The sequence below is a fragment of the Diplotaxodon limnothrissa genome, linkage group LG18, assembly GCF_057381915.1.
Source record: "Diplotaxodon limnothrissa isolate DT_005_m linkage group LG18, D_limnothrissa_male_GT1.1, whole genome shotgun sequence".
Taxonomy (NCBI): Eukaryota; Metazoa; Chordata; class Actinopteri; order Cichliformes; family Cichlidae; genus Diplotaxodon; species Diplotaxodon limnothrissa.
The window spans coordinates 12,380,160-12,406,839 of NC_140613.1; the positions used below are offsets into that span (position 1 = coordinate 12,380,160).

At 39.0% G+C, this 26,680-nt stretch overlaps 1 protein-coding gene across 1 annotated transcript in view; it reads left to right on the top strand.

Annotated features, from left to right (window-relative positions):
- Nucleotides 1-853: 853 nt before the first annotated feature.
- The window catches only part of myo9b (myosin IXb), a 30,272-nt gene continuing 4,445 nt past the window's right edge, over nucleotides 854-26,680 (top strand). Inside the window, exons 1-28 of the mRNA XM_085378741.1 lie at nucleotides 854-996; nucleotides 1,186-2,026; nucleotides 9,346-9,440; nucleotides 9,604-9,666; nucleotides 9,847-9,946; nucleotides 12,111-12,211; nucleotides 13,218-13,341; nucleotides 13,562-13,651; nucleotides 14,461-14,577; nucleotides 14,850-14,984; nucleotides 15,366-15,487; nucleotides 17,164-17,305; nucleotides 17,532-17,721; nucleotides 17,930-17,999; nucleotides 18,214-18,336; nucleotides 18,414-18,453; nucleotides 18,559-18,681; nucleotides 18,859-18,939; nucleotides 19,040-19,150; nucleotides 19,269-19,391; nucleotides 19,645-19,794; nucleotides 19,975-20,117; nucleotides 20,649-20,972; nucleotides 22,921-22,999; nucleotides 25,357-25,442; nucleotides 25,552-25,631; nucleotides 25,953-26,137; nucleotides 26,483-26,587. Coding sequence (XP_085234867.1) covers nucleotides 1,247-2,026; nucleotides 9,346-9,440; nucleotides 9,604-9,666; nucleotides 9,847-9,946; nucleotides 12,111-12,211; nucleotides 13,218-13,341; nucleotides 13,562-13,651; nucleotides 14,461-14,577; nucleotides 14,850-14,984; nucleotides 15,366-15,487; nucleotides 17,164-17,305; nucleotides 17,532-17,721; nucleotides 17,930-17,999; nucleotides 18,214-18,336; nucleotides 18,414-18,453; nucleotides 18,559-18,681; nucleotides 18,859-18,939; nucleotides 19,040-19,150; nucleotides 19,269-19,391; nucleotides 19,645-19,794; nucleotides 19,975-20,117; nucleotides 20,649-20,972; nucleotides 22,921-22,999; nucleotides 25,357-25,442; nucleotides 25,552-25,631; nucleotides 25,953-26,137; nucleotides 26,483-26,587 — 3,882 coding nt within the window. The 5' untranslated portion in view covers nucleotides 854-996; nucleotides 1,186-1,246. The remainder of the gene's footprint in view (nucleotides 997-1,185; nucleotides 2,027-9,345; nucleotides 9,441-9,603; nucleotides 9,667-9,846; nucleotides 9,947-12,110; nucleotides 12,212-13,217; nucleotides 13,342-13,561; nucleotides 13,652-14,460; nucleotides 14,578-14,849; nucleotides 14,985-15,365; nucleotides 15,488-17,163; nucleotides 17,306-17,531; nucleotides 17,722-17,929; nucleotides 18,000-18,213; nucleotides 18,337-18,413; nucleotides 18,454-18,558; nucleotides 18,682-18,858; nucleotides 18,940-19,039; nucleotides 19,151-19,268; nucleotides 19,392-19,644; nucleotides 19,795-19,974; nucleotides 20,118-20,648; nucleotides 20,973-22,920; nucleotides 23,000-25,356; nucleotides 25,443-25,551; nucleotides 25,632-25,952; nucleotides 26,138-26,482; nucleotides 26,588-26,680) is intronic.

Below are 26,680 nucleotides of genomic sequence, written 5' to 3' on the forward strand. Positions count from 1 at the left end.
AGCTAGATCAGACTCCCACAAACATTAGCAGCAGCAGCTTTAATTATGTCCTTTTCATCTAATTCTAATCCTATTATTGGTGTTTTCAAACATTAAAAATGTGCTTCAGAAAGTTTTTTTAAAAGAAATTTGACTTTTAAGGGCCTGAGCAGGTAAATAAGGAGCAGTGATAGGTATGTTGATGGCATAATGTAAAAAGTTTTTTGGGTTTTTTTATTTAATGTGAAAAGAATATTAAAATTATTTTAGGACTAGACACGTACAGACGGCATTAATGAAATGTGTTAGTGATTTCCTAATCCAAGTGAAAACAGAAACATTCTGTAAAAGACAATAAGGAGTGTAAATACAGTAGATATGATTGGTTACTGGTTTTAAAAATACATTTAAAAAGTGGTGTTAGTTGGTTGTAATACTCCAATTCTCCACTAGGTGGAGCTGAAACCCCACGCTCACCTGTGCACACAAATTGGGGCAATTAAAGTTCTCATTCAGTCTGTTAACGTAACTTCTTCTGTGGTTTTCTTTCTTTCTTTATTTGGTGATGCTTTTGTTTCTTTGCTGTTATTCAAAGATAAATATTTTACAGGTCAGTGACGTACGAAAACATCGACGGGCGTGTTGCTGTTCGTGTGTGTGTGTGTGTGTGTAGAAATGTAGGAAGTAACGTTAACCTAACTTTCGGACCAGGACGACGCGGAGACGTAAATCCTGAGTTTCTGAACGAAGTTGTGATTTCTAGGAGGAAGGACGACGCCGACCTGCTGGGAAATTATTCTGTCTTCATTTGAAAGTCTCTCTTAACAGTTTCTTGGCTCGCTTTTACTTTAACACTCAGGTGAAGGTAGTTTTTTTGTTTGTTTATTTATTCCTCCTTAAAAGTAGTGTGTTAGGAGTCGGTTAGCGCCAAACGGAGGTGCAGAGATCTTCGTCTTCCCGCGGCTCTCAGCGCCTTTTCTGCTTTTAAAAGATGAAATGAGAGGTTTTGCTCAAAAGGTGAGGCTCGTTTTGGCATTTTAATTCTTTAGTGCTGTTTACCTGTGCGGCTGTTTACTTGGGAATTTAGATGGGAATAGTGGGAACTTAAACACTGCTGTTTGTCCTTCTTTTCCTGATTTTAAGTGTGTGTGTGTGTGTGTGTGTGTGTGTGTGTGTGTGTGTGTGTGTGTGCGCGCGCTTACACAGCGGACCCCTGCTGAGGTTTTGGAGCAGTGAGTTATGCTGAGGACTGTCTCTGACTGTCAGGATGAGCACTACAGATGGATCTGGGGCCCTAGAGTATGATGAAGAGGCCCGTGTTGTGCAGATTTACCCCAGGGTGTCGTATGACACAGCTGCCTACTGTCCCCTGCAGATCAGTGTTGGGGACACCGTGGCGTTGGTCATCCACAATGCTGTGGTTACTCTGGACCTGGACCCCAACCAGGCATACGACCTGCTGGAGGTGAGGAAGAGCGGGGGAAAGGAGAGGCCGCTGGAGGCAGGGGACTCCCCTTTGGAGCGAGTCCTGCTGTGGCCCAGAGAGGTGCAGAAGTGGCACCCTCAGAGCAAAGGGTACTACTTCATCCTGCAGCAGCAGCAGGTCAACAATGGAGGGTGCAGAACAGAGATCTGCACAGGGGAGTGTGATGACCTCTGCAGCCTCTCCACACTGACCGAGGAGAATGTTCTGGAGGTTTTACGCCAACGCTTCTACAAGCACAAAATCTACACCTACGCCAACAAGATCCTCATCGCCATCAATCCCAATAAGTTCCTGCCTGTTTACTACAACCCCATGTACGTCAAAATGTACGAGAACCAGCCACTGGGAAAACTGAGTCCTCACATTTTTGCCATCGCCGACGTGACCTTCCGCGCTATGCTGAACAGGCAGGCTAACCAGTGTATTGTGATAACTGGTGAGAGTGGCTCAGGGAAGACTGAAAGCAGCAGTTATCTCATTCATTGCTTGACTTCACTCAGCCAGAACATGTACTCCAGCGGGCTGGAAAGGACCATCCTCGGGTCCGGGCCGGTGTTGGAGGTAGGTCACTGTTATGTGATGCTGCTCAAACCACTGATGTAAAAAAAAAAAAAAAAAAAAATTCAAAATAAAAGTTGGAGCAGTCCAGAGTTTGCCCCCCCTCAAAAGAGGCAGAGGCAACAAGATACCAGAGCTTCTCACATAGCACAACATCTGATAAAAATCACCTTCGATTGTTATCATTTAGGTGTAGAAACACTGAAGAATTCACATTGTTGCCTCCTGAGTCACCAAAACAGTTCACCAAGTCGACTGATTCCAACTGCCACAAACATTTTTCACAGCGTCTCTATTACCTGTTAAATATCACTGCAAACTGAATGAGCTAAACCCACGATTGAAAAAAATCAGTTCTTGCTTTGTGACATTTGACAAAACACTCAACCTTTTCTTTAAAAGAGAGGTGATTTCCTGGTATGAGAAATTATCACTTTAGATTTTAGATCTTGCAGATAGCAGCACACCCATCTACCTCTCTGGGTTTTTTTTTTTCTTTCTTTTACTGAAAACATATTTTCAGTATTTCTACCTGTAACCCCAATTTTCTCTCTTTCTCTCCCTCTTTTTTTTCTTCACCAGCACATACTGCAAACCCCAAATAACATTTTAAGTTTTGTTGAAACATATTAGTTTTGGTTAATTTTTCGAACAGGTGTGTCAAACTTGTTTTAGTTTATGGGTCACACATTGCTTGAGCTGACGGTACAGTGGGGCAAACCAGTAAAACCACTGTAACATACACTAAATAAAAAAGATAAAAGAAGTGCAAAAAAAAGTACATTCAAAACCTCCACCTGGGCCATGGCCAAGCCCTTAGAAAGCTGCAGCTATACACCAGACATCAGACGGATTAACAGCATGGAATGTCTTAACAAATGTGGGGAAACGGTTAAATCTATACAGCTTGACACTACTTTCATTAGACTACATTGCACTGTGGTTTGTAAACTGTAAAGTCATAAAACCTTCAGATCAATGGCATTTTTGCCATTGATGGTGGTGTAGTGGTTAGCACTGTCACCAAAGAGAGTGGCTCAGCGTGGTTTACCTGGGGTTCCTGATTCCTCTGTGTGGAGTCCGTTTCACGTGTAACTAAATGCCCGCATTCACCAAGTGTTATTTGGCACAGATTTTCACACTGGGTGCCCTTTCTAACATGTCCACGATACAGGGATTTGTGTTTTCTCCCGGTCTCAAACCAAGATTTCTTGTATATTATCCGAATGTGTTAGCTGCTACACTGTGGAGTAGGGCTGCCACACACGATTATTTTGATAGTCGACTAGTCACCCATCATTTTTGCGATTAGTCAACTAATCAGATAATGCGTAAAACATACATCTTATTGCACCAGCATCCATCTTCTCTTATATAACTATCATTAGCTTACAGTTTAAGGTATGTGCTAACTAAAAATAAAGACAAGATGATCGTTTATTAAACTTTTAATGAAATTAGCAGATTGTCTCGGTTGAGTTTAATAAAGTCAGCCAGCTACTCCTTGCTATCCAAAATGTAACAGGACGTTGGAGTAAATTCTCGATCATCTCACACTTCTGTTAAATCAGTTGTCTGTTTGACGTTTATCCTACTGCTTTCGGATCTTACAAAGCTTCAAACGACGCGTCGACTGCTAAAATAATTGGTCGTCAATGATTTTGATTGATTTTGTAACCAGTTGGGAAGTGGTTCCTGGCAGTTGCAAAGTGAAATTGGAGGACAAAGGGGTGCTTCACTGAAAACTTCTGTGATTGGTTTGGTAGCTAGCAGACTATCGCAGGCACCAATAGATGTCGACTTGTCAGTTTTTGTGCTATTTGTTCAAGTTTCACCTCAGCTTGCAGCATAATCAAGCATTTGCAGGCCTGCAAGTTTGACAATTTTGGTTTTTACAGAGTGATTATGTCATCTCACTAGCAGACTAATGTTGATCATTTGATTCTGCTGCTGTGAGTGACGTGACTAAAGCAGAAAGATTGCTTCAAGCTGAGGTCTGACTTGTGCTGATATGAGTTTTCTGATAGATGAGGGTGATTTTTGTTTTCTTATCCTTTTTTAGACATGCAAATGAAATGCAGAATGTTCCAAATAGTGAAACCACTGACTAGTAACTTCCTGCAGCAGAAACCTCAGCTTAATCAAGAAAAACCACAAAAAAATTCAGCTCTAAAGGAAGCTCCTGTAATCATTTACTAGTGAAAAGCTCTGAAGAGCTATTAATACCATCACATTAGAATAGGAAAACAAATGAGCTTTGCTTTTTTTGTTTGTGATCTATTTGTTTTGCAAACATGTCTCACATCAGGACATCATGACATCTCACATCAGGATTTACATGAAGCTCAAACAATTTCCCAAAATCTGAAGGCACCAGAAAGTAAAGCAAAGTCTGCCGGCTGGGAATTCCCACTTCTTTTTTTGTTTTTGTTTTTTACCCACCGCTGTAGTTTCACTGTAGTCTGTGTTGTTTCTATCACACCATCGTCATGCTACAGTGTCCGTGTAAATGAGTAACGACACATTTCCCACTTGCTTTCTGTTTCATTTGCCTGTTGCACAATTGCACAGTGCATGACAGAGAGCAGACATGAAACTAGGCCAGATGCTTTTCCTCTTTTAAACTTATCTAAGTGTGTGTTGTATTTGCTCAAGGACTGAGAGGAGTTCGCTGACTTGGTGACAGAGATTTGCTTAAATCTCTCCCAGCTACCAAAATGTGTAAGAATGCTCTGTTTGAGTTTATGTACAGGCTTTATCTCTCTGTTGGTACAGCAACTAACCTCATACAAAGGATATCATCCCACTTTGTTTCCGATTATGCACGCACACATACATTCACACACCCACATGCAAACACAATCCCAAAGGACCAGCTTTTCACTGGACAGTTGCTAAATATGGATTCTTCTTCGCTCTAAACAAGTTGAGCGAGTTTCTCCTTCCAACAGGTTGCAGCATAAATATTTTTCCTGTTAGCTGAGCTTTACCTCCTTTTATAGTGTGTTGTGCTCTGTTCCCAAAAAGCTTATGGGGAATCGCCGATTTAGCTGCGTGGTTTATTTAGTATATCTTTATTTGTGTTTACTGTGGTTTATCTGTTGTATTTTATTTCTTTATTTTTTTTAACCAGCAAAATGTTGAACAATTTTTACTGATGTCTGAGTTGTCATGCCACAGTGTTTACCACAGAAAGTCTGGCCTTGCAGCATGAAATAGGCACTCTTGTAGCAATCAGGATCAGTTGACGTTAATCTCTTTCGGGGGGGGGGGGTTATTGTCGTGTAGTTAAGCCACTGGGATTTCCTTGTATGCATGAGTCACGCCTCAAGACTTGTTCCTTTTTATCTAAAATCTGAAAATATTGGGCCTTCTGTTTTTTCCCTGTAACTTTCAGTGTTATCTCAACTGTTGTTGGCACGTAGTGGAAAGTACACCTAGCTTTGATCTTTCTGATGCTAGGAAACGGCTACTGACTTCAGACTATTTGCAGTCTTTAGTCCGCAGATGACGACACCTTGCATTATCCAGAAATGGTGAATGATTGATTGGGTAGGTATTGGTGATCAGGAATGAGATTGCTGAGCTCCACTGGGAGGATTTGCAGGGTGTTGTCTTGAAGGGAATGAAACAGAGTAGAGAAAAGAAACAGGAACGTGTCAGAACGTGCTTGGGCAGGCCTGCTGCTAAACATAAAGAACAAAGTATAAATCACTTTTCTCTCTCTCTGTATCCCTCTGCTCTCTAATAAAGGCACTCTTTCAATCCATGCCCCTGGTTAGTTTAATCCGTGGATCATGGATTTTCACAAGTCGACATATCGAAGGAGATTACAGATTATTTGAAGCTGTTCTCTGTCCCATTTTCCCCTTTTCCGCCTTCAGCATTCCACAGTCCATTTGGCACCAGTTCCATTACTTATTTTGATTTGCAAGTCAGCAACTGCGACATTTAGGTGTTCACTGGTAAACATGAGCTAAGCCAACCATTCCTAGTGTGGGAATTGGCCCCCAAAAAAGGAGAAGTTAAATGAGCAGGATTTCGAGAGCGTTTAGATGATGTGCTTGATGTATTTTACATGATGAACGTGTCTGTCTGTCTCAGTGTTTGTTTCTTTGCCCAAGTCTTGGTCTAGGACAATCAAACGTGACAAAAATGTATCTCAGGCCCCTGATGGTTATTAACTATATCAGACATTATCATGTCATTGTGTTGCCTAGCAATCACCTAGCATTATGATTATATTATCAGCATGATAGCATTTATGTACCTATAGCAATAAAAGCACCAAACCATTTTTTTTATTGTCATGACAGTAACCTCTCACCTGTACTGTCAAAAGCCAAATCATACAAGCTTAAAGCAACATGCTAGGTGATTTTTTTTTTTTATTCTTTTACATATAACCATCCTCTACCACACTTTTCTTTTTTCTTTTTTTCTTTCTTTTTGCTTTAGTTAGTGTGATTACGTATATTAGTTTGCTAACAGAACAAATAAGTCAAACAGTACTGTATTATGCAAATGCATTAGTCAAATAAAACAAGACAGAACATTGCTGCTGTTGATATAATATTCATATTCAAATCAGCGGTGAAAGGTGTCGCAGACTGTCTGCACACAAGCTGGAGAACCACAAAATTTAATGAAAGAACAAAATAACTACTCCAAAATCGGAGGAATTTTTTGACATTAATGCCACATTTTTTTGTGTATTAGCAACTTTATTTTTATTGTCATCAATTATAATTTCATTTCCAATTTTTTTGTTTTTAATCAGGATCTCCATCAGCTTCAGTCTAAGCTGATCTACCTGGGATCTGTACACACACCATCCAACAGCCACGGCACATAAACATGAAAGAAGCAGGTTCCTCTTACACAAGCAGCATTGAGTTTCATAGACACAACAATAAGAAATTATTTTTAAAAAAAAACACCTGCATTAGAGTCAATGCATAATCACTCTACAGACATAACGTATTCTCCAGTATAATTTCTATTTCATTATATCACTGCATGTCCCATTTACGTATTTATACTTTGCACTCATATTCACACAGCACATATACATCCTGTCTCCATCAACTGTCTTCTGTATTCAGATAACTTTAGTTACAGTTCTTGCTGGTTTTGGTAATACTGCTTTAAATTGTGAATGGGCTGATAGTCGGTCCAACAGTGAGCCGGCCCAATTTACCATGAACTTTCTTTGAAAAGGACCAGAACAGATAACACGACACGGCATTTAAAACCTGTTTCATAATCTTAGCACTGCTTGAAAAATAATAAACTATAAAATATATTAAAATTTATCACTGAAATTTTCTTCTTCTTCTTTCATGAAGAATAGAAAACAGCTTATTTTTTACATTTGCATGTCCTCAATGTGAAAAAAAAAGTTCCCCATTATAACTTCTTTCACTTCTGGTATTTCCCACTATGGTAATTGCTTTTTCTCAAGGCTAATTCATAGAGACCAACCTCACAAGCATCTACATATCTACCTGAATTAGTACCTCCATTATCTTTGGGTCTATAAAGGACCTCCATCTTTTTTCTGCATATCATGGGTTCTCTGAGTTTTGACGAGTGAGTGCACATTTCCAGCATGTGATTGAGGATGGGAGAGGAAGAATACCTGGTCTTTGTTATGTTCACAGATTGGTGGTTTACTGTGATGACTGTGATTTTTGTTCTGGTTTTCTTTACACCATCTGCGTTTGTCAGTGTTGTGATGGTTAAGTTAAAATTGTTACCCGTGTTTGAGGGAGCTGCTCGTTACACTGAGTCTTGATCCCAGTATAAAGTCTTTTTATTTATACTTTATACTGCATACCAGCTATCTTTTTGTCTCTCCACATACCTTTTATTTTTTCCCAGCTGCATCCACCAACATTATTTAGTTGCCTTTATTCTTTATGTGAAATCGATTCATCTGAAATTTAAAAGGAAATTTGATAGTCTGTCGAAATTTACATGGGTGTAATTTTGAGAACTTTTCAGTGATTTTTAAAGTTGTTCCTCCTGGCATGTGATCAGAGCCGTGTGCGTATCTAGCTCACTGTCTGCACCGCTGCTCTGACCTGTTAGGACATGACCGTCAGCCGAGCAGATAAAGAAGGGGTGTTAGTTTAGCACCTGGGCCTGATTAGGAAAAACTATTTAATCACTACCCAAAAAAATGCAGACAATTACCTTTCTTTGAGTGTGAAGAAGCGTAATCAATTCCCGTAAACATCGCCCATTACAACAAAACCTGAACAGCCTGAGGTTCCTAAGAAAGAGCAATTGAGTCATGACTTTTTAATCTCACAGTCATCATGCTAAAAATACAGTGACACAGACAATTTATCATCCTTACTTCAGTGGCAGGGTGGTGACTTTGTCTTTAAAACAGTCAAACTGACCTAAGTGCTCTGATTTGGCTTAAATGAGCAGCCCCCAAAACTTTGCTTTCCTTTTTAGAAAGTTTTCAAATAATCTGGGGGGACAAATTGGACCGTTTGGTAGACAGAATCCATGTGCGTCTCACTCTGTCGCACATGCATGCAAGCTTTAGATGGTTGGCATGGATGAGTCAGCAGCATCTATTAAGTGACAAATAATTATGGGCCTTTATCTGAGACTTTTAATAGCGGGACTAAGAAGAGACCTGATAACCGTGACAGTGGTCATAAAATTCCTTCAAGGAAGGGAAATAAATCTTAGTTTAATTGATAACAAATATAAAAGACAAAAAGACGGTGGTATAAGAACCAGCTGATGTTGAGAATTTTAAAAGGATGCATTAATCAGCGCTTAGCTGATAGGTTTTAGTTTTTGAATAAACATTTGTGAGGTTGAGCAACAGCAGGCAGAAAATACCAGCCAACAAAGAAGGAACTGGGCCTTAAATGACAGCAAATCTCTTTTCTTTCTCTTTTTTGTTTTAGTTTTTATGAACTCATGAGCAAAACACAATTTCAATGAGCTTCTGTTCTCAGTGCTCCTGCTTGTAATAGAGATGAACAGCTGTTAGCGACCTCTCTGAGCAAAACAGGTTAAATATCTGCAGAAAACACAAAAACAGTTTATAAAGTGAAGGTGCTTTTTTGCTTTCCTTTTTGTGTTCACTCCTGATTTATAAGATGTGCACTGAAGCACAACTCATTTACACCAACTCTATCCATGTCATTACATAAAACCGACTAATGGTAACAGTAATCTGCCATCCACAAACCTACATTTACTGTGTTTGGGTGCCAGTGTTTGTGGAAAACATGCCGATGAATTAGTCTGTTTATTTTACTGAAAACTGATGTTCTTTATGTTTTAAACAGGCCTTTGGCAACGCCAAGACCACAAAGAATAACAACTCCAGTCGCTTTGGGAAGTTCATCCAGCTCAACTACCTGGAAAGTGGTGTCATCAGAGGGTAAAGCGCCCTTTATTGTTTTTCTCATGGACCACCTCTGATTGAGTCGTGTCTCTTCAAAGTTAACCGTTTGTTTCATAGTAGTTTTTCTTCCAGTGTCACAAAAGAACAATTGCAGCTTCATGGGTTTTGTTGACGTTCTCTTCCTTTGTCTCTCGTTCAGGGCCGTTATTGAAAAGTACCTACTGGAAAAATGCCGCGTGGTGACCAGAGATAAGAGTGAGAGGTATAAATAAGACTCAAATAGAATACAAGATTCAAACATGTGCAATTTTTAGAAAATCTCTTCTGGCAATAATCATGTTCACACCACTCCCCAGTTTGTACAAGAAACCTTATGTCTACCATAGCCCAATAAAAGCGCTGAGTCATTGGAAAGTTGAAGTGAAAATTGCTTCTCCTGCAGAAACTTCCATGTGTTCTACTATCTGCTGATGGGCGCGTCCAAAGACGAGCAGGAGGAGCTACATCTTCTAAAGCCACAGGATTATCTCTACCTCAAACAGGTACCTTTGATCCACAGGCTTTACAGCAGCAGTGAGAGAGAAAGTGGAAGACCAGCTTAAATACATGCCATATATAACGTTATCAAATGCGTGAAAACCAGCGAGATATGTTTTATGGAAACAGACCTACAGGGTCTTGAAACTTCTTGGAAGTAAAGAGAAGCCTGTGAAAGCAGCTGCAGTATAATTAATAAACAGATATTCACATGAAGCTAAAAAAAAAAAACTACACTTTAATTGCACTTAACACCACACATGCTTTTCCTCCAAATAATATTACTATATGGAGGACCTAAGAACGTGTCTGACATGTTCGTTACTTTTCCTCACGGACTCTTTTACCCTCGTCTCCCTGTTTATAGATGTAGATTTAACTGAAATTACAGGTTAACCACCTGATAAGAGTGTCTCCTGTTTATTGCATCAACCAGGGAAAATTGATATTCCCATTTATATTTTTTTATTTTTTAGCAGCTTTTATATTTTAATGATGGTAAACATTTGTTTTTATATGTTTTCCTTATTATAGTCATGTGACATTCATCTGTCGTGTGTCATAGCCAGCAGCCCATAACTTGAAAGGAAGGTGACTGGATTTTGTGGCAACATTGACTCATACTATGTCACCACACAATGCAACAGTAACTGCAATGCTACAAACTGGAGTAAAAGTAATCCAATTCAGTTTCATTTCTATAGCAACAACAGCAATAGCTATCTGTAGGGGCTGAAAACATGCCTTCTATGTGAGGATGAAGAGGAACCATAACCCTAAAAAGAGCCCCTGGTACACCACCAACCTGTTCATGTCTCTAATTGTTTTTCCTCTCGTGGCGACACACCCACTGAGGAACAAACGCTGGGTAATGGCGATTCTGTTTTGAGACATGTTAAGCTAGAGACACCAGCCGTAGTGAATTGTCGTTTAAGAACCAGACAGTGAAGGGACTTGAACCTGCTGGCCAACGATAAACATAAATGTTGTGTCAGTGTAGATGTGTATGTATGCTTTACCTGAGGTTGTTCATTATGCAGCTGCTGTACAGGAAATAAACATCTGTTCACGTAAAGCTGAAAAACTGCACTTTTAACTGAAACACTGCCTGTGCTTCTCCACTAAATTACATTATTAAATGCAGGACTTAAGAACAAGTCTGGCATGTTTGTTTATTTTTCACTGACTCTTTTACCATTGTCTCCCTGTTTATAGATGTAGATTTAACTAAAATTACAGTTTAACCACCTGAAAAGAGTGCTTGTACACTCAGACATGCGCAGACTGTTTTCCTTCGTGGTGATGAAAGGAAATGCTGGGCTGGCATGTAAAAGGGCATTTATTCTTCCAGGACCTGAAGCTCAGTAAAGGACCTCTCCAACAGCCAAACCCATGACATGACATTGACCAATAAGATGAAAGGAAGAAAAATCTGGTCAAAATTTGTACTTGTAACTCTAAACTTGCACACAAGCAAAGGGACTTGAGCGCAGAGTTTTACAGGTAGTTTTTTGCTTTCTGTGTGCAACTTGTGCGACCTTAACGAAAAAATTTTAAAGTTGTGTAAATATTTTTTACAAACAAAAATCTTTTTTACACGCACACAAATTCTCATCTAAAGATGCACAAACATCAAATTTTCAGATATTTTGGTTTACAAGGTTACAAAACTCAGTTCACAAATACGCATTTGATTTAGAAGTACAAATTATTTATTACCACAATTTGAGCCCATAGTGCAGCAGCTTGTATTCTGCCAGTGTATACATCTGCCACTGCTCTCATGTTCTTTCCTCTAATAGTTCGTTCACTGTGAAGACGCGATCACTGCTGAAGTCTTGTACGTATCAGAAAAGGGGCTTTTGCTCAGTATTTCAAGTCCAACATGATCAGCTCAGTTTCACTCATGAAGACGTGCCAGTGCACAAGTATACATGGAAACAACAGCGTTACCCACTGCAATACAGACTCTATACCTGTGCATGCACACATAAAAATCCACACAGAAAGCATTTGATCTCAGCGTTACTGAGTTAAACCAAACATACAGGTTTGTGCATTCCTCAGTTTGCATGTTCTTGCATGATGCAGTGTGTGGATTCTTATATAACTACATCCATAAACATCTGTCTTTGCTTAACATGTATTTGTGTTCTGCATGTTCCACAGGAAGACCTGCTTTTAGACGATCAGGAGAAACTTGGGCAAGAGTACAAGAGGCTCCATCAAGCTATGGAGATGGTTGGGTTCCTGCCCTCCACTAAGAAACAGTATGTATGATAATGATAGAAAGAGCTAAAATGCTACAGACTAGAATAAAAGTTATACTATACTAGTGTCAGTAACAGGTCAGAGCTTGTCCGAAAGCACCTGGCAGCCTCGGGACAAGGCATGTGCAGAAAAGCAAAAACAACATAGTTTGTATGCTGTTCAGGTTGGTTTCCCTGACAAAAAAACACCCACAGCAATTCATAGTTTGAAAAGGTGGGAAGTTTAAAAAACAAAAGTAGTAATAAAGGGTTTTATAGATTTGGTCATGATTTTTTTTTTTATATTGAAGGAGGTGCAGACTTACACATGCAGCTTGCTTTTAAGCTTTTTTCTTTTAAGATAATGTGAAGCACTGGATGTCCCAAAAGGCAGCACTGATATATTTAGAGCAACAAAACAATGTTAAATATGCCACCAGTTCATCAGTGATGTGTGGATGAGATTGAGGGGGGGGGGAAAAGTTTAAACAGTAATGTAAAAGTAATTGTGTGTCCTTTGGCTGTCTCATTTGGTCTTGGGCACAACTAGATTAACTTTGCATGGTTCACAGTTTTAAGTAATCCGTATTTAGCTCATACGTTTGTTTTGTGGGTTTTGCTGAGATGACTACATTGAAGATGTTGCCAGTGTCATTTAGAGCAATCTGAGGTTTTAAGGAACACTGACCACCTTTAATATGAACACTTAAAAAGTAAAAAAACCAATGAATTTTCTTCTACTTATTTAATTAAAGGGGCGGAGGCCTGGTGCCTGCCCCAAGACAGGCCCTTGGGTTTGAATCCATCTGTGTGGACTTTGCATGTTGTCTCCAGGTGCTCCAGCCTCCTCCCACAATCCATTCAGGTCTTTGGACTGTGGGAGGAAGCAGACGAGGATGAATAGACAGATTATATTACGGATACAGATTATATTGAAATTGAAATTCTGTGATATTATATGACAAAGTGGACATTTGGTTCATACATTTGATAAGATTAACTGACTGTGTTTGTGTCCAATGTGCAGCATATTTTCCATCCTCTCCGCCATCCTCCACTTGGGTAACGTCACATTCACTCAGTCAGACGACCCTCCGCGTTTGGAGGTTGGACCTCCTGAAGTCTTGTCTATACTGTCAGACCTGTTGAAGGTATGATCAGAAACAGCCGATTTAGTGTTACTGCAGTGTACTGCGTACTGCTACATTTGTAATGGTCACTTGAAAGGGTCCAGTTAAGTTCCAGAGAAAATGAAAACTAAACTGCGTCAGTGTGGTTTGTAAATAAACATGTCTCAGTCTGTAATTTTAGTGGCATTTGCAGAAGATTGAAGAAATGCCTCAATACTTATGTATTTCTTTTTATTTCCAGGTGGAAGAGGAATCACTGGTGAATACTTTGATCAAGAGAAAAATGATAACTGCCAGCTTCACCATAGCTTTACCGTACACGCTAGATGAGGTAGTTTAAATGTTAACTTGATCTTTAATTTTACAAGTCAACTTTTATTGCCTTCTTCCTACATTAACGTCACATTTTAATCATCAGCTATATAGAAGAGAGAGATGATGATGTCACTCAGTAGTTGGTTAGTTTCTTTTTAGGAAGCCTCAAGCCTCAGCATGTTCAGCGTCATCATCAAGATGACTAGACTCTGTGTATGGAAAAAAAAAATTCCAAAATTAGTCTCCATTCTGATTCTTACATGAACCAAGATTTACAAAACAAAACAAAACTCATGAGGAAAAGTGTTGCTAAGATTATAGATCAAGGGGCTTGAGCCCTGTTTCTCTCATAGACTTTTATAGAATTAAACCCCTAAAACAGCGGTCCCCAATATTTTCATGGACCGTCCTTTAATGTGTAGCAGATAAATACAACAATACGACCAAGACAAAAACTGTGGTGTTTTGTAACTATAATAATAAACGCGAATTCAGTGTGTAATTGTGTAACTTTATTAGCAGCGTCCATAGTACCAGTTGAAAACACGCCTCAACCACATTCCATAACAAGGTATAGACACCACAACATTAGTGATTCAGCAATTCCAAGATGAGCAATCATTTGCTGTTGGTTACTATCACTGCAATTAGGGGAGGCTTTTTCCCAAATTCTGGGAACGAGCAGGCAAGTTAAAGCCGTACAGAAGAGGCATGTAAACACATCAGGGTAGAAAGGGAACACTCCCTTTTTACACTGAAAAACGAGTTTTGACACTCGTGATGCTAATATTATGTGACTGTAATGTTATGCTCCTGTGCTTTCAGGCCGTCGCAATGCGAGACTCCATGGCCCAATCTTTATACGGCGCTCTGTTTGACTGGATCATCCTTCACATCAACCATGCGACCATGAACAGACGAGACATGGAGGAGTCCATCTCAGTGAGTCGCATGATTCAATATAATAACGATATAATTGAGATGAAAAGCCTTTCCTTACTTTTCCATGTCCAAATTCATTCCTGCCAGGCTGCTTCACTTTAGATTCATTTAGTTGGTTTTTTTTATACGATTAGATTCAAATAAATCCATTAATATATGTGTGCTTTTTTTTTTTTTTTAAATGGAACAGGTCTGTGTAATATTTAGCTCATAAATTAACACTTTTGAGTATGGTGCCTTTGAATTTGTCTGCATTGCTGTTTTGTTTTTAGTGTTTGTCCATCGGTGTCCTGGATATGTTTGGCTTTGAAAACCTCCAGTCAAACAGTTTTGAGCAGCTGTGCATCAACTACGCCAACGAGACACTGCAATGTTACATCAACCACAACATCTTCAGGCTTGAGCAAGTAGGTTTATTTATACACATTTACAACAAGAAAAAGTTCTTTTCATTATTATAACTGGACACACCATACACGTGCGCTTAACTGGCAAGTTCTGAAATACGTTCTTCTTCACAGCTTTTCACGCACATATTGGCATGTTTTACAACATACACTCAATGGCCACATTTTTTTCTGTTTTTCTCTTTTCTTTACTTTCAAATCAAAGAACATTGAGCAATCAGACAACAAATTGAATATGTGCAATAAATTGAAATTTGCGGATAGTAAATTTCATTTTACTATCATTGCAACACTGTATTACTAACGGCATTCTTGAGCTTGGAAGACTGATTCACAGTAACACATGACATGATTGCGTAAATATGTTGTGATAAATGCCAGGAGGAGTTTGTGGAAGAGGGCATTGTCTGGAAAAACATCGAGTTCAGCGACAACAGCGACTGCGTTCAGCTGTTCGACAAGAAGTCGATCGGACTCTTCGACCTGCTGGAGAAGGAGAGCAAGTAAGTGAACTCATATTACTGTAGACCTTATTAATTTAATTTTCATCTATATATATATTTTTTTTTTTTAATTCAGTTTCCATAGTTCATTTGCTTGTTGAAATTATTTTTTTGTTACATAAAAATGTCTAATTAGTTCAGGTGTTCGTTTTACACTCTAATTAGACTGTCAAGACACAGAAAATGTTTCAGTACTTAAAGCCACCTCAGGCTGGCTGTGTAGGGAAAATAAACTATGACATGTTTTTTAAAAAAATATTGTTTGTTAGTTTTTTTTTGTTTGTTTGTTTTTTTTTTTTACTTTCGCTAAAATGTATTTTAAAACTAGTGTGAAATCTTAGTTTAGTTTTTGTTAATATTTTGGGGGGGGGTTAAAGAAACAAATAAAATTTACATTATTGAAACTATTTAATTGTTTAATTACAAGGTAATGTAGTTAAAATAGAAATTTTGTATTAATGAATAGCCTATAATGACAATTATAACTTCGGTGAGGACATACTTTATACTTTAGTTATGTATTAGCAGACGAGTTAAACTTTTTGCCTTTTGCATCAGTTCATTTGTTACCAAAAATATACTGAAATCAAAGAAGTATCCGAGAGCACAAACCTCCAGCGAGGCAGCTCACATTCTGGGCAGTTTTAATTTTATTTTGCACATATTCAGATTGTTTTGTTTCATTTTTGTTTTTCTTCACACTTTAAGAAGTTTTTAGTTCAGTAAAAACAAGTTCAGACGGGCTTTTATTTGACCTGGTGAAAGACACATTGATATACATGACATAATTCTGTGTGTAATCATTGTTTTTTGTTTTTTTTTTAATCCGGCTGTAGTTCATGTGTAGCGTTCATTTAATTGTAGTAAAATTCATTCAAGTGTTCAGTAATTAATATTAATTGAAGTTTGTTTTGGTTTAAAACAGGTTGTACACGTATTCAAATGGTTATATATTTAAATGATTGTAACCTGTTACTGTAATGAGAAAAAAAATCAAGTACACTTGCATTAGAACAGACTGTAATTAATCTTTTATGAACGCTCAAATTAAAAAGGAGTTAAATAAAAATTCAGTTTGAATTATTTTTCGGGCAAATCACAGCTAATAACAGGTAGAGATGATTCAGTTCATCACAGTATACTTTCTGTATTGTCAGTCTAGTAAATATGCCAGAGCCAACTCTTCTTTTTAAAATGTAATTATTTCTCTATGTAACGTCAGTTTAAAAAAAACAAAAACCACTATGGGATGAAATGATTTTTTTTATTTATTTTTGAGGTTGCCTTTATCTCGTCTTACCATTGTTTAGTCGTACATTTATTCCATATGTCAGCGGTCCCCAACCCCCAGGAGTCGTTTGGTGCTGGGCTGCGAGAGTTGAGGCTTTCAGGTCTTCAGGGTTTTTATTGTTTTTTATCTTTTTTTTAGTGTGTTTTTATTTTTTATTTATTTATTTAATTTTTTTTGCGTTTTTTATCGTTAACTCCGTTTTCCTGGGTCTTTTCCTGGGTGTTATCAATAAATCTTCTTTTTTGGGTTATTTTTGTTGTTGTATTTATCTGCGACACCTTAAAGGCCGGTCCGTAAAAATACTGTTGGACATAAACTGGTCCGTGGCCCAAAAAAGGCTGGTGCCTTATGTCATGTATTTTTCTTTCTCACTGTGTTTCTTCAGCCTCACCGAGGCCACAGACAAGAGTCTGCTGGTAAAGATAAAGAAGCAGCATCAGGACAACCCATACTTCAAACCATCTCCACACACAGAGCCAACTTTTGTGATTCAACACTTTGCTGGGAGGGTTAAATATCACATCAAGGTGGAGTAAAATTCTTCTTCTTTTTTTTGGCTTTGCAGTAACCTTGTTTGATAAGGAAGTGTGGGGGGAAAAAAACTCTTTGCAGCCAAGTAAATCATTAATTCCCTCCACAGAGAAAACTGTGGAAGCATTGTTAGTTTTTAGTGTCAGACACATGTGTAAACACTGCGAAGGCTGTGAACCACACACGGTTGTGTACTGATCATTACTATTTCTCATTCATTAGGACTTCAGAAAGAAAAACACAGAACACATGCGTCCTGATGTCATATCACTTCTACGGAGCAGTGAGCGCTCCTTCATCCATCACTTGGTTGCTTCCAGCCCGGAAGCACAGTTCAGATGGGGTGTCCTCCGAGCAGCCATCCGCATCCTCACAGTATTCAAGAACCTGGGACGTCGACGGGAAGAATTAAGTGGGTAGTTTAGTTATGGTTGACAGTTATCTAAAAAAAAAAGAGAGAGAAAAGTGAATTTCCTTTGTAGGACAACATTGGCACCTTTGTTTGACTTTCTTTCCTTAATGAGTTTGTCAGCCTTTATCAAGACAGTCGAGTTTCTTTATGTGAAATGTTTCTCATTTTTGTTATAATGTACAACTAGCTTGCTTTACTGTCGCCACAGCTGCTGCAAGGCGGAAGTCTTTTAAAGAGATACTAGATAAGCGCCGGAGTACTTTGACTCAACTATCCAGGTAAATATAACACACAAGTACATGAATGGCACATATTGGGAATTGGTCTCGATGCAGACACCAACAAGATATATGTCGTTTAGCACTGGATGATGAATAAAAAGCTTAACATCCAGTGAGTTAAGTTTCACATGGTCATATAAGCAAAAAACAAAACATAACATAAGAACGGTTCTGTGCTGATAAAGTTAAAGAGGTTCTCTCATTCTTGCAGTACCAGCACGAGTCTGGATTTCTCCTTTGATCACTCTGATGAACGACCAGTTGATGTATTTGATTTTTTGGCCATGGGTCACGACCAAACCAGCCAGCCCGTCTGCTGTACTGTGCAGAAAAGGTGAGCTTGCTTTTGGTTAAACAGTTATATTATATATAACAGTTTTTCATAATCCTCTTTCTGTCTGTTTTCTGCAGGAGAACTAAAAGCGGTCGACAGAAGCAGATTATCCCAAAGGTAAAGCCTCATAACTCATGGATGTTAACTGATTCTTTATCAATAGTCTTTGATTTTGTTTTAGAGTCAGGAAGCTCACAGTTATATTTATGTTTTATCAAACAGAACCTTGTTGATTTGCGTTCTCTCCGACACATTATTGGTCTCACGGGGCACGACCTAACCAGCAAATCCATCTTCCATCCTCACCGAAAATCAAATCCTTCTACAGTAGGCTCTCAGTTCCAGGTTTGTCTTCAGCATAACATCTAAAATATCCCTGGTGTGGAAACATTTTAATACTATGTCATTCTTAACGGTGATATCCTCAAGTGACACCCTATCAGAAAGGCTTAAAAACTCTGTTGCCGTTTAAGATGAAGTACTTTAATGAAAACTTGCTCACTGTTTGTATGCTTCTTGCAGGCATCACTCACAACTCTGATGGACAGAATTGCAAAAGCCGAGCCTTTCTTCATTTTCTGTGTGCGCGCCAATGCTGAAAAGGTAATCTGTGAATCTGTGGCATCATCATTATGAAGTTTATATGTTTCACTGAATAAGAAACTTCATCTTTTTTTTCTTTTTTTTTTGTTTATTTAAACAGAAGGAGCTGTGCTTTGATGATAAACTTGTCCTAAACCAAATCAGGTATACAGGCTTACTGCAGATAGTTCACATCCAGAAGTCTGGCTACAGTGCCAAATACACATTTGAGGTGGGCACTCGTTTTAATGTGATTCTACTTATAAATGTATATAAATAATCATCCTCAGGAAAGGAACAACTGATTCATTCATTTTCATCTTCTGATGCTGTTTTTCTCTCAATGGCAGGAATTTGTTGAGAAGTTTAGGATTTTGTTTCCACAAGGAACTGCTGCAACTCCAGCGCACATCACGGCACTGTTTGAGTGGATGGCTTTGGATAAGAAGACCTACCAAATAGGAAAAACAAAGGTAGATCACAATATCGCTTTTCAAACCAATCAGCCCCATATTAAATTGCCTCTGGTCTCCCTTTAAAAGCGTTCGTTAATAACTACAATTTCAGAATTACAATAATACATTTTAGAATTCTGACGCAAGTAAACTAATAAACACGCATAAATGTCAGAGAAGCAGGGTGTGTGTGTGCTAAAATCTAGAGAAGAGTTAACTGCACAAATGTGTCTGCATTTATTATATGTATGGCATCTTCTTATCTACTCAGGTTTTCCTTAAGGAAAAGCAACGGCAACTGCTTCAAGACACACTCAACAAAGAAGTGATGCGCCGCATCATCACCCTGCAGCGCTGGTTCCGCACGTGCCTCATAAGGTTCCACTTTCTGCACAAAAGAGATGCTACAATGATCATACAGGTGCAGCACTTTTGTTTATGCTCACTGCTAAACAAAAACAAAAAACTCTGAGGCTGAGCCAGTAAGATTTGGGTCACTTAGGCTCTTTTTTTTTTTTCTTGCTGTGCCAGTAACTGAAAATGTTCCTCAAAGTCAAAAACATACTTGATTAGGGCTAAAATAGTATTTCTGCTCTTACAGAGGAGATGGCGTCAGTTTTCTCTGACCCAAAATCGAACCGCTACATTGATGCAGGCAGCATGGAGGACGTCCATGGAGGCATCCAAACACACGGAGTGGAAGCAGGATGATGGCGGCTCCAAAGACCGGGGCGGACGGGAAAGGTACTGATGTGGCTGAAGTGCATTACAGGAGTAACAGCTCTTGTAGTTATTATTCAGATATGCCATTACTCGGATTGTGAGCATTACACTGATTGATCTCTTTGAATTGATGATGTATCCCACACTCAGTGCATTAGGCTCATTTATCTGGCGCAGAGTGCTGCATTCAAGGGCATGCAAGCAAGCAGTAGATGATTTCAGATTAATACTATAAGGAAATATGTGTTTGCTCACAAACACATGCCCTTGACAATCCAGTTTATTTTTAAAGGCATGCATTTATCAGGGTATGTACGCTGAAATGCACCATTTGAAAAATATGCTTGTCAGTGCCCTCTGGTGGCTAAATAATAGTAGGACAAAATAGGATATGTGCTAATCTGCTGTATCTGTGATAGCTTTACGGAAGCAAAATGGTCTCTGGTTTAATAATAAATTTCAGGTAAAATGAGAATTTAGCAGTTAAAAACTGTTAGGATTCATATTCATTTCACTTTTTTCTCTTATCTTTTTCTTTTTTTTTAATAACAGCTTGGGAAAAAGGGAGTTGAAGAGGCAGGAAAAAATGGAGCAGCCTGACCCAGTCAATAGTCTTGCTGTACAGCGGGACAAAGGCAATGAGAAACGTCAAGGCAAATCCCCTCCATCACTCACCAGACCCTTCTCCGTCCCTGTAGATCTAGTTTCCATTAACAATGACTCCACCAGCCACACTAAGGGAAACACACTTCAGCGCTACAAAGATTTCGGGGGATTCAAGGAGAAGGCCGATAGGTGGAAGGACAACAGACATAGTGCAGGAGATTCAGGTTCTGAAGCACTCCGGCAAAGAAATTATAGGAGAAATAAATTTCAGTAAGTTTTTCAACTTCTACAGTCAGTGGTTCTGCTAACATGGCCTCAGAAAAATGTTTTGAATACAGTCCAAGGTCCAAATTTGGGCAACCACCACAGTGCATTTTATTATTGATGTTTTTGAAGTGAAGACTTTGAGCTCACAAAGACTCAAAAGTAAAAGTTTAATAGGATGCCTGTTTCCTCATTCTTCAGTGATCAATTAAGCAGATAAGTGTTTAACTTTTTTTTTTTTTTTAGATTTTCACTGAAAATCTGATCGTGAGACTCAGTGAGACGATGATGTAGGTGAAGGAGGCCATTGTTAGGCTGAAAAGAAACCCACCAAGAGATTTTTGAAACTTTAGGCGTGGCCACATTAACAAATCCAATAAATTTTTAAAGAGTAGGGAGTGCAAAGCACACCAAAAGGCCCAAAATGGGAGACACGTTTTTTCCTTAGCTAAGAAAAACCTCACCCAGCAAGTCCAAAACATTCTTTAGCAGGTAGGCGTATCATTGTCAAGGTCTGCAATCAAGAGGCGCCTTCATGAATGTGAATAGGGTGAAGATGAGACAATAGCTGGGAAAATGTCTGTTACTGCAGCTTTAAAAAAAAAAAAAAAAACTTTGCTCAGAAAGTTGAAAGTCACACTAAAGAAGGAGTTCAGTTAAACAGCGAAGAGCTCAGAGAGTCCAAATCTAAATGATTCAGCAAGAAGCTTAATCCCAAAATGAATGTAGGGCGTGCGGTATGACCAAGGTTTTCTGAGTCTGTCTTTGTGGCAGCACAGTGCAAACACGTTTGAGAAAGTGATTAGCTGCATCTCCACTATGTGGTGCAGAGGATGGTCATTATCCACAGCCACAGTTATTTGGATGACCTCCGCATCACCTGACAGAGGAATCCAAACAGTGTGTGGATTCACACTAGATCCAAACACCAGCAGCAAGGACAAATTCCCTTAGTGAGTAATACGGATGCATTTCTGCAGGAAATTATTACGCAATCAACATCCCAGTCTCCCTGAAAAGTCCTGAAGTCATGGAAGGTCACACTGTGGTCCGGGAAGTGAGAGTGTGTCTTCATGAAAAGCGCATCAAACTGCACTCTTTGTTCCCTCTGGTGTTAATCGGCTCACCACAGCTGGTCCATCTTATATTCCACAAAGATCACATGCTCCCCGATGATCGTTAGACCAGCTCCAGATTTCAAATCGCAGCTGGGATTTCAGACTTTGCTCCGGGCAGTCACATCATCATTGATGATCAGGTGTTGGAAGTTCTCTGTCGTTGAGAGTGCAAAGGAAGACAAGTAGTAGGCTTTTAGATCTTGACTTTGAAAGACTGGGGGGAAACAAAAGACAGCCACTTCATTTGCTTGAATGTGAGCCAAAAAAAACAACGTTAGATGGAGATAAAGTTAGTAAAATGAACAAAAAGCACAACAGCAGCAGGTTCTGCCACTTGCTTCCAATGAATGGCGTAATAAAAGCAGAGGGTTTACACTCAGGCAAAGAAAGGCATTAAACTTGATTGGGCTCGCACAGTTCTGGAAAAGAAGACAAATTTTTTTGGACAGATGAAATCACCTGAAATTATGTCAGTTTGTCCAATTACCTTTGAGCCTCTGAAAATGGGGGACTGTCGGTGATTTTGGTTTTTTGGTTTTTTTTTAAAGGCTGTAATTCCTAAACCCTGTACAATAGTACTGGTACAACCCTCGAGTTAAAGCTGCAAGTCTGCACAGTCTGCCTCAAAACTAAAAAGACAAAACTACAAAGATGATACCATTGTCCAAATAGTTATGGGTCTAACTGTATGACATGCTTTCTGTTTAAGCATCTTGAATAAGTATTTCTGCCTTAAGATCCTAAAGTATAGATTCTCATGCTATTAATAATGATGGGAAAGTGTTTTATATTTAGTCAAACAATCACTCATTGCTTTTATTTCCCTCTACAAACAGCACCAAAAAGTCCATGTCTGCAGATGAACTTTCCAAGATCAGCTCATCAGGCTCTGACAGCTCATCTTCAGTCAACGAGGTAACATCAGCTCCTGTATCAGTGATTGACCTAAAAAGTTTAATTTAACCTGTCTTTATTATTTTTGTGCTCTTATTGAGTGATTGTTAGTGTCCTTGCTGCATGTATGATAGTGTTGTAGCTTTGTGTACTGTGAGCTAATGTTACAGTGAAAAACACATGAAAGGAGGCTTCTTGCACATCAAAGGAGGTCTCGCAGACCTCGTACCTCATCACTTTCCCTGGCCCAATTAGGTCAAGGTCCGGGTCCGCAAGCGCAAGAAACACAAGCGGCGCTTAGCCTACGCCCGCAGTGGTTTGATGTGTAACTTTGCTGGCTCCAAGGAGAGCGAGTACTGGAGCTTTCCACTGCCGCCCATAAGTCCCTGTGTGGCCAGTCTGACGAGCTTGGTCAGTAGCGCCGATGTCCGGGACCTCAAATCCAAGGTTGGATATAGGGATTTTTTTGCCAACCAGATCTCTTCTCTGCATGCAACTCTTGCATGTGTATGTACCAAATGGTTGGATAGCTTGGATTGTTCTGGGACTTCTGATTTCTGCTGTGCAGGCCAGGACAGTGAAAAATGGGCTGTTGCTTTCAAGCAGAAGGGAAATATTAAAGCCCGTTTTTAAAGCTCATTTCTGATCTTTCTTGTCTTTCCGACCAAAATGAGGAGAGGGTCAGCAAGGACAGAATATTAGAATATGAAAAGAATATTATTATGTGCTCTGATGTCAGTGTGTTTGGTCACTTCTTGTCGTTATGGTTATGCAACACAAACTAACATACAGTATTTAATAGGCGGCCATTATTAAATCAGTTTTGATTTATTAACTTATCATCAAGTCTTTTTAATTGTGGACTGAAACTTCTATTAATATTTAACTATAAGGAATTGTACATATTAAAGTAACATATGTTCCCCTTGACCCTGATAATGCATATATGCAAATATGACTTGTTGATTTCCTCTTTACAGAGCCATCCTGGTCTATTAACGACTGCTTAACATTAGGGCTGCCACAAAAAGATTATTTTGTTAGTAACCGATTATTTTTGCAATTAGTCGACTAATCAGATCATCATCCATTGGACGTAAAACGTACAGCTTATTGCACCAGCATGCATGTGCTCTTATATAACTATCATTAGCTTACAGCTTGAAGTGTTTAAGGTATGTGCTAACTAAAAATAAAGACAAGATGATAGTTTATTAAACTTTTAATTTTTAAATTTGGAGTAAACTCTCTACCATCTCACACTTCTGTTTAATCGGTTTTCTGTTTGACGTTTATTCAGCTGTGTGAACAATATAACAGTAGTTATAGTATAGATTTGAATGCTCGAGGTGTAAGTGCAGCCACTCAGCCTGTACTGCATGTGTCACAAGTTAAAAGACAAAGGCAGACTATGCTTACAGGATGTGATGTTACAACACTAGTGAAATATTAATGTGTCATATTTCAAACGTATTTCTTTGTTCTAACAAAGAAAATTAAAATCACGATGAACAACAGGAGTAGTGATTACTGTAACTATATCACCAAGTAAACTCGCAACATTTTTAAACATTTTGTTGTTCAGCAGCAACAAGACTGACGGACTGTGTTTGAGGTAATATCACAAATGTCACAGATTTAATATTTGGTGTTTATTTGCTGGCTTGTCGGTAGCGGCCCTTTAAAAGCAAGTCTACCACACATCTATTCGACCAACGCCAGCTGATCTGCGATGCCAGTTAATCTGGAACACCGGCTCTAGTGAGCCTTAACCACCCGGCTAGCTATCGAGCTGGTGGGTAACAGACGTCTCCGAAAACGTCAGGGCACTTTTGCAAATATGTGATGTCTTGATAAATTGGGCAAATATTTGAAGTTTACACAGCTACATTCTCGCCTAAAAATATCTTAAAAGTTTATTTTGTGACCCAAAAAGACACCCGACACAAATCTGGTAAAAGGGAGGACGCATTTGTCGCAGCATTTGGAGGAGTCTTTGAGTTTGGACATCCTTTGTCGCATCGCTGTTACGTAATCGACCTGCAAATGCGACTTCCGAAAGATGCAAAAGACACCTCTGAACTTGGACACAGCTAAGATACCGAAGACTGCTTCTTCTTCTTTGGCGTTTAACGGAAGCTGGTGATGGACTGTCACTATTGTGCTGCAGTTATATCATGTGCATTGGGTGTGGTTTGGTGGAGGCACTTGTAAATTTAAATGTAAGCCTTTAAGATGATATTGGTGCTTGCGCAGCAGGGGAGCACGGTTGGGGGGAAAGGAGTGACTGTCACTTTGGATCAGAACGTGATTTGTTTTGTTGTTGTTGGCTTCTTTACACAATTTGTGCTCCAGTTTTTAAAATCTTTGTGTTTCAGATAACTGATGGCTCAACGTTCTCCCTTCCAATCCACAACACCAATGAGGACAGCATAGGACATCACGACACCAGCACCCCTGATAGGTGAAGCCCTCACTCAGTTAATTTATAAAAATTCAAAATCCAACATTAACGTTCTGTGGTAATTTGATATTCTGCTACATGGAATTTATGCAGGTTGTCTTTTTTGCAGGACTTGGTCTCTCGGTAAATTCCTGAGGAAAATGGCACCCAGAATATCCCCCAGCAGTGAATCTCCAACAGATAAAGCAGGTAACCACAAGTCTGGAAATGCAGATTCAGTGTATTTATATAATGCAACACTGATGACACTTTAATGACTGACATGTAGTAAACTTTAAATGGGCTGCAGGAGATATTTAAGTCAAAAGATGTTGGATTTAGAACTGTATTTGATACGTTTTATAGCTTTAACTGTTGGATAAAGACCTCCTCCATGGCCATTCCTGCTACACCAACATAGTTTTAAAAAATGAGCATTTCATTAAAATTACAGGATTTAACCTTCAGTTAAGTCAAATCTTATTGTAATGTTATTACTAATATTGCTATCTGTCCTTTTGCTGCCAACAGTCACCTTCTCCAAGCACACTTCACATTCTAACCAAACGACAAACCAAAACAGTGCGAAATCAAATCGTAACCCCACCATTCGAATCAGCCGTGCCACACGGGGGTTGCAGTGGGACTCCTCTCTGGACCAAGAGGTTACTGACAGCAAGGAGCTACGAAACCTGGATGAGTTCCTTGGGAATCAGGTGAGATCACAACTTAAGAGGGAGAAGGAGCAGGTTTCTAACTTGAGTTTAAACCCACACGACTCTCTCATTTATACCATAAATGTGCTATTTTCAGGACTTACTTCTTAGGTAGATTATCATTGTACACATAGATGGGCAACATGAAATGGGTCCCAGTTATAGCCAGCCCAGTTATTTTACACAACTTTAAAACCAGATTTACAAGTTATTTAAAAAATGCCTTTTTTGGCACTAAATATTGTCCATATTTAGCACATTATTTCCTGTCTTCAGCTTCAATATCAGCTATCCACGTTTAGAAAAACGTCTAGTTGTTCACACTTTCCTCACCTTTGTCATCAGGTGAATGAGCTGCAAACTAGAAAGGATCTGTCGCCAGCTGAGACGATTTTTCTCACAGCCACGATGCAGTTCAGAGAGAACATCAAAGACATGTACTCTGTCCAGGTCAGTCAGTGTTTTAACTTGTTGGCTCAAATGACAGAGGAATATGGAAGGCAGCTTTTTCATGTTTTCCTTGTGAAAATCTTCATTTTTTTT